At 37.2% G+C, this 7,434-nt stretch overlaps 1 protein-coding gene across 2 annotated transcripts; it reads left to right on the forward strand.

Annotated features, from left to right (window-relative positions):
• The first annotated feature begins 521 nt into the window (after positions 1–521).
• On the forward strand, positions 522–6,918 carry LOC137830016 (cellulose synthase A catalytic subunit 2 [UDP-forming]). Of its 2 annotated transcripts, none has more exons than XM_068637091.2 (14): positions 522–1,187; positions 1,767–1,962; positions 2,051–2,277; positions 2,388–2,490; positions 2,622–2,805; positions 2,996–3,262; positions 3,336–3,681; positions 3,788–3,925; positions 4,016–4,141; positions 4,244–4,456; positions 4,549–4,819; positions 4,914–5,110; positions 5,198–5,548; positions 5,953–6,918. In XM_068637091.2, exons 1-14 carry the CDS (start codon positions 1,107–1,109, stop codon positions 6,532–6,534), a joined length of 3,282 nt encoding a protein of 1,093 aa, XP_068493192.1. In that variant the 5' UTR covers positions 522–1,106; the 3' UTR covers positions 6,535–6,918. The 2 variants fall into 2 exon arrangements, with proteins under 2 accessions (XP_068493192.1, XP_068493191.1); XM_068637090.2 differs by having other exon boundaries at positions 933–1,187; positions 2,030–2,277.
• Positions 6,919–7,434: the final 516 nt, after the last annotated feature.

The raw sequence follows: 7,434 nt of genomic DNA on the forward strand, positions 1-7,434 counted from the left end.
AATCTCCAGAGAAATCGCATGTGAACTTATTATTTCATTTAACTTTTCAGAACACTATTTTATAATGTTTATCCTTTCTTTATTTCTTTTTCTACGAATTCAAATTTTTTTTTATATATTATCAATTAATTAAAATCATTATTTATGTCCAGAGAAAATATTATTCAAAATAGATATTACAAAAAAATCAACAAAATTATTATATAAAATGTTTATAATTTGATTTCAGTGTAAAAACATATTGTTAAAGCATATATTATTTATCTTTTAAGTTTTAGTCATTTATGTTTCCAACATTTTTATAGTAAAAGAATTGTGAGAATTTAAGAATATTTTAACTCCAATTTAACAGGTCCTTTAAAAAAATTAAATGTTAACAGATAGTCAAAAGCTAGTTTTTCAACATACTAACATTATTTTAAGTTAACCTCTTACTATATACTTTTATATCCTATATTTAATATTTATATTATATTATTATATTATTATTATATAATGAGATGGATTTGTGTATACCCAATGACATTTGTTAGGAAATAGTGTATAAAAATGGATCAAAACTCTGGTGTTACGGACACAAACACAAGTATTTTTATATATCCCATCCCGCGTTGTTTTTGTGTGTTGGTGTCTCAGTTACCCGTTGAATTCCATTTCCAATCCCTGTCTAGATTCTCTGTCTCCTTTTTCCCACAGTCAATTTTTTTTCCTTGTTTTTTACTTGTTACACTACCTGCTGTCTGTCACGGAGCCACCACCCATCTTCCTTCTTTCCCTTTTTTTTTTACAGCAGACCCCATCCGTTGTGAAGTTCAGTTTCTCAAGAAAAGAATCATTCACTGGGGCTTCCTTCATTCATTATACCCACCAAAGGAACTCGCTTTCTTAATTACCCTGCTTCATTTAATCACTCTCCATTCTCCAACACCCTCATGCCTTTAAATTTCTATTTTTGCCTCCTTCTCTGTCATTCATTGTGTACTACTATGTCCGGGGATAGCTGTTTCTTGTGAATGTGATGGGTACCTGAGGGTGTGAGGTGTTTATGTGTTTCAATGTGAATTTGTGTTAGTTGAAGATTCCGGTGGTGGTGAGTGTTGCTTTCAATGGATACTACGGGGAGACTTGTTGCAAGTTCACATAACCGGAATGAGTTTATTATCATCAATGCTGATCAAACTGGAAGGGTGAGGGAATGTTGCCTCTTCTTCTAGGCAGCTTCATAGCCTTCAAAATCTGTTACTTTCTCTGCTTTTGTCTTTGCTCTATAACTCATGTCTCAAAGCCGCTTGAAGAATTTGAAAAAATAAAATAAGAATGAAAACTGCATAGTGCTTCTTTCTCATGGATTTCCACGCTGAAGCACTTCATTTTAGTCTCGTGAGATTTTGCATTTTAATGATTCTCGGTTGTTTAGATGGAAGTAGTTTCCTATGTTTTCTACTATTATCATTGAGAGTTTCAAGCTACGATAAGTGTATTGACATTCCGAGAATCTTCCATTTGCTTTCTATTTTTCCTCCAGCTTCATGGTGAAAGAAATAGGAAAAACTGTTTCAACCAATTCGGTATCTGAGGGTCCTTTTTCTTTTTTCCTTTTACTCTTTGCATGGTCTTCTACTTTATCACAATTTCAGAGCTGATAATTAACTGTGTGAAGCCTTTCTTCTGTAATGAAAATCCCGTGCACCTTCCATCTTCTGTTAGTACCTAGTTGTCTAATTTTCGGGATCTAGCTAGAGGTTAACATTGCACATCATTTGCAGGTGAACGCTGTCACAGAATTGTGTGGGCAAATTTGCCAGATCTGTGGGGATGAGATAGAGATTACTGCGGATGGTGAACCGTTTGTTGCATGTAATGAATGTGCATTCCCGGTGTGTAGACCTTGCTATGAGTATGAAAGAAGAGAGGGGAACCAAGCTTGCCCTCAGTGCAAAACCAGATACAAGCGCCTAAAGGGTGAGGCTTCAACCAATTCTTACTTTCATCTCTCTGTTATATATAACCCGGGGGATATTGTTTTTAGTAACAATGGAACAAACATCAGGTAGTCCTAGAGTTGAGGGTGATGAGGAAGAAGAGGACATTGATGATTTGGAAAATGAGTTTGACATTGGAAGCAATATCAGACATGGTCACGTTGATGCCATGCTCTCTGCTCACCACAACGCTGAACATGGTTCACAAATGAATGTTCCAGGGATCACCACACCATCAGAGTTTGGTGCATCTTCTGCGGCTGCTGATATTCCTCTTCTAACATATGATCACGAGGTTAATTGATTTTTCAAATCTCTTGGTTGTTCATTGGTTATGGTTATAGTTATTAGTTATGACATTTCTGGGTCCTGGTTGTCTAATTATGTTTTTTTTTTTCAATTAAGGATATTGGGATTTCTGCTGATAAACATGCTCTAATTATTCCCCCATTCATGTCTCGTGGGAAACGAGTTCATCCTATGCCTTTTCCTGATTCATCTGTGCCAGGTAAGTTGTTTGTATTTTGTTTTGGCTTGCTTGTGTACAATGGTTTGAGTCATGTGCCTTGTTTTATGTTCAACCTAGTTTTCTATATCCTTTTTTGTGTTTTTTTACAATTAAGGCTGGTGGTAATGCAGTTCAACCCAGACCATTGGATCCTAAAAAAGATTTAGCGGTTTATGGATATGGAAGTGTTGCATGGAAGGAACGAATGGAGGAGTGGAAGAAAAGACAGAATGAAAAAATTGAGGTTGTTAAGCATGAAGGGGGTAACGATGGTGGGAAAAATGGTGATGAGCTTGATGACCCTGATTTGCCAAAGTAGGTGTGCTATTATTTAATTCTTATCATTGCTAAGCTACAGGATAACATGATTTTTTTTTTCTTTTTTCATTTCATGAGCTTATATCCTTAAGATTACTTAATACGGGAACTAAATATACATCAATTACTATCACATCCTTTCCCTGTGTTTGGTTTTAAGGAATTTTTTATTTGAAACTGGTAACAGAATGGATGAAGGCAGGCAGCCACTATGGAGGAAGTTGCCAATTAGTCCAAGCAAGATCAGTCCATATAGAATCATAGTAGTACTTCGGATTGTTGTTCTTGGACTATTTTTTCATTATAGAATTCTCCACCCCGTCAATGATGCATATGCTTTGTGGCTGACATCAGTAGTATGTGAAATCTGGTTTGCCGTGTCATGGGTTTTGGATCAATTTCCCAAATGGTGCCCAATTGAGCGAGAAACATACCTGGATCGTTTGTCATTGAGGTATACTTCTTTCTGTGTGATTGGAAATTTTATGTTTATTAGTCCATAGCTAATTCTTTGCACAACTTACCAGGTACGAGAAAGAAGGAAAGTCATCTGAATTAGCTGATATAGACGTTTTTGTTAGTACAGTTGATCCTACGAAAGAACCTCCCCTTATAACTGCAAATACAGTTCTATCCATCCTCGCTGTAGATTATCCAGTGGAGAAAGTTGCATGTTATGTCTCAGATGATGGTGCAGCTATGCTTACATTTGAAGCCCTTTCAGAGACTTCTGAATTCGCAAGAAAATGGGTTCCATTTTGTAAGAAGTTCAGCATTGAACCTCGGGCTCCTGAATGGTATTTTGCTCAGAAGGTTGACTATCTGAGAGACAAAGTGGATGTAATATTCATTAGAGAGCGTCGTGCTATTAAGGTTTGAACTTTTTGAACCACTTCTCATTATGGTTTTGTTTTACCTTGTAGCGCCCTTCTCAAAGCGAATGATATATTGTATTTGGTGTTTTCAATGTTGGTGGCAGAGGGAGTATGAAGAGTTCAAAGTGCGTATCAATGCATTGGTTGCAATGGCACAGAAGGTTCCTGAAGATGGCTGGACAATGCAGGATGGGACTCCGTGGCCTGGAAACACTGTCAGGGATCATCCTGGAATGATTCAAGTGAGTACTATTTTGGTCTGAATTCTACGTTGGTGAAAATGTTGTGCCACTTTTTATAAGTTTAAATTCAACTGTGAGGCGTTTACACAGGTTTTCCTTGGTCAAAATGGTCTTCGTGATATTGAAGGGAATGAGTTACCTCGTCTTGTCTATGTGTCTCGTGAGAAAAGACCAGGATTTGAACACCACAAAAAAGCTGGTGCTATGAATGCCTTGGTATAGCCCCTTCCCTCTTGCGACATAAACTTTTAATACTTCTTGCGCCTTTCATTTTCCTGACCAATTTTTATGTGTCGGTTTGGTTGATTAATTGTCAAGGTGCGAGTCTCAGCAGTCATTTCAAATGCTCCGTACCTACTCAATGTCGATTGTGATCACTACATAAACAACAGCAAAGCACTTCGTGAAGCCATGTGCTTCATGATGGATCCTACATCAGGGAAAAAAATATGCTATGTACAATTTCCACAAAGATTTGATGGGATTGATCGTCACGATAGATACTCAAATCGCAATGTTGTATTCTTTGATGTAAGTAACAAATTGTTGAGGATTTATGTTACATTTACTTTACTGTGCTTTGAAGGAAAGGCTAATCTATGTTTGACTCTATATTTATATAGATAAACATGAAAGGTTTAGATGGCATCCAAGGACCAATATATGTAGGAACTGGGTGTGTCTTTAGAAGGCAGGCAATCTATGGATATGATGCTCCTGCTAAGAAGAAACCAGCAAGTAAGACTTGTAACTGTTGGCCCAAATGGTGCTGTCTGTGTTGTGGATCTAGGAACAAAAATAGGAAAGTGAAGTCAAGTCCAAGAAAGAAGATAAAAAAGAAGGATGCTGCAAAGCAAATACATGCACTAGAAAATATTGAAGAGGGAATTGAAGGTACAAGATTCCTCAAATTGGCATTGCCTTTCATTTGGAAGTATTAAAAAATATTCTGAAATACTAACTAGTCCTCTTGAAATCCCAATCACAGGAATTGACAGTGAGAAGTCGTGGTTAATGTCACAACTAAAATTTGAGAAAAAGTTTGGGCAATCATCTGTTTTCATAGCTTCAACGCTTATGGAAGATGGGGGTGTTCCAAAAGGAGCAACATCTGCATCACTCTTGAAAGAAGCCATTCATGTCATCAGTTGTGGTTATGAAGATAAGACAGAGTGGGGGAAAGAGGTATGGCACATCTCTTGGCTCTTTCAGCTGGAGTTTATTATATCATGTGTGTTTGTGTAACTGTACTAAATTACACTTGTCTTTCAGGTTGGATGGATATATGGTTCTGTTACAGAAGATATATTAACAGGTTTCAAAATGCACTGTCACGGTTGGCGGTCTGTGTACTGCATGCCTAAAAGGCCTGCTTTTAAGGGCTCGGCTCCCATAAATCTTTCAGATCGTCTGCATCAAGTTCTCCGTTGGGCACTTGGATCTGTTGAGATCCTGTTGAGTAGGCATTGTCCTATATGGTATGGATATGGTTGTGGCTTGAAATGGCTGGAGCGCTTTTCTTACATAAACTCAGTAGTTTATCCTTTAACATCAATTCCCTTAATTGCATACTGCACCCTGCCTGCTGTCTGTCTACTCACTGGAAAGTTCATAGTCCCTGAGGTAGGATCAGATCAACTCTGAACTTGATGTAATAAAGTGCATGTTGATTTACCCCTTATGTTTGAAATGATGGAAAGAGATGAAATGGAGTGGGGTGGAATGGAATGAAATGATATTACTTGGCATTGTTTATGTTGCTTAAAATAGGACGGAATGAAAGAAAACGAGGTAGAATGTGTTCCATCCAATGCCGTATGGAATAAACTTACTGTTTACTAGTTTCCTTACCATTCCATTCACTTCACTCCGTTACATTTCCTGCTATTTGACCAATTGTTAGATAATGCAGACATAGTCTTTTGATTAAGAGCAATTTTATATTCTAGCAATCCAAACATATAGATAGGATGTTTGTGATGCACCGTATCGTGCTTTTAGCTGATGCTTCATTCTCTTGTTACCAGATTAGCAACTACGCCAGTATCATTTTTATGGCACTCTTCATCTCCATTGCTGCAACAGGCATCCTTGAAATGCAGTGGGGAGGTGTTGGTATACATGACTGGTGGAGGAATGAGCAGTTCTGGGTCATTGGTGGTGCCTCCTCACACCTCTTCGCTCTCTTTCAGGGTTTGCTCAAGGTTCTTGCAGGAGTCAACACAAACTTCACAGTCACATCCAAAGCTGCAGATGATGGAGACTTTGCTGAACTCTACCTCTTCAAGTGGACATCACTATTGATCCCTCCTTTGACCTTGCTCATCATTAACATAGTTGGAGTTATTGTAGGTGTTTCAGATGCAATAAACAATGGTTATGATTCATGGGGTCCTCTATTTGGCAAACTATTTTTTGCTCTTTGGGTCATTGTCCATCTTTACCCCTTCCTCAAGGGAGTCATGGGAAAACAGGAAGGTGTTCCCACCATCATTTTGGTCTGGTCTATTCTTCTGGCTTCAATCTTCTCACTTCTATGGGTGAGGATCAACCCATTTTTGTCAAAAGATGACATTGTGTTGGAACTTTGTGGGTTGAATTGTGACTAGGAAATGCAAGTCTTACATGGTTAGATATATTTCTATACAGAAAATGACTGCAATATGCACAAATTTTTGGTCAAACTCGACATTGCATATGCAGTAGAGTCTATTGGTGATAGCCATTGCTACCCAAAAGGGCAATTTTAGAGGGGTGTATGTAGATACAGATGACTGCGATCTGACACAAAATATTTGTTTTTAGAGCATTATTCTTTGTTGTAGGTGTGCATTCTGTGGGTTTTAGATGATTGAAATGGCGATCAGTGAGGTGGTTGTAATTTACAATTTCCTTCTGAACAAAGTATCTCATTTTTGTAATAGAAAATAATTGCATCTGTTTGAAATCCAAATAGAGAAAATGGGATATGTGGTGGTATTGTTCTTACAGCATGTTTGGTTTAACATTTGATAGAGATGATCCGCGTCAATTCATAAGCAACATGTTTAGCTTCTGCTTTCAAATTTTTGACATTAAAATTTTGGAATACACGTGTAGAAGATGCATAGTTAATTTACTCTGCTGCATAATAAATTTCAAGTCATTTTAATGCCACTCCTATTACTGCTCATTAAAGTGTATGGTTAAAGTGAAATGGAGGAGGGAAAGGAAGAGATTTATTTTATTCCATTTCAATGAGGTTATCTTTTATTGTATGTCTTTGAATACTTTATAAAATGGTATTCAACAAACAATGTTAAACTACACAAAGATTAATAGTTAAGAAATCATTAACCATACTTTCTGGAATCTGTCACTGTCCAGTGATCAAATAGTTGATTTATTGAATTCTACAGCCTCCATCTTAATGGTATACACTGTGTGATTCCTAGAAAATAAAGTGCAAAATGCTATAACCAATTTTGTGTGGAAACAAACTTCTTAACAATCATCATCATCATCTGAGC

Source organism: Phaseolus vulgaris, chromosome 7 (assembly GCF_051622355.1).
Source record: "Phaseolus vulgaris cultivar YP4 chromosome 7, ASM5162235v1, whole genome shotgun sequence".
Taxonomy (NCBI): Eukaryota; Viridiplantae; Streptophyta; class Magnoliopsida; order Fabales; family Fabaceae; genus Phaseolus; species Phaseolus vulgaris.

Excerpts from the sequence above, each read along its gene's own strand:
- LOC137830016 (XM_068637090.2), top strand. The coding sequence starts at position 1,107 with ATGGATACTACGGGGAGACTTGTTGCAAGTTCACATAACCGGAATGAG. Across the intron at positions 3,263-3,335 it reads CTGGATCGTTTGTCATTGAG|GTACGAGAAAGAAGGAAAGT; the intron begins GTATACTTCTTT and ends ACAACTTACCAG. Across the intron at positions 5,549-5,952 it reads GAAAGTTCATAGTCCCTGAG|ATTAGCAACTACGCCAGTAT; the intron begins GTAGGATCAGAT and ends TCTTGTTACCAG.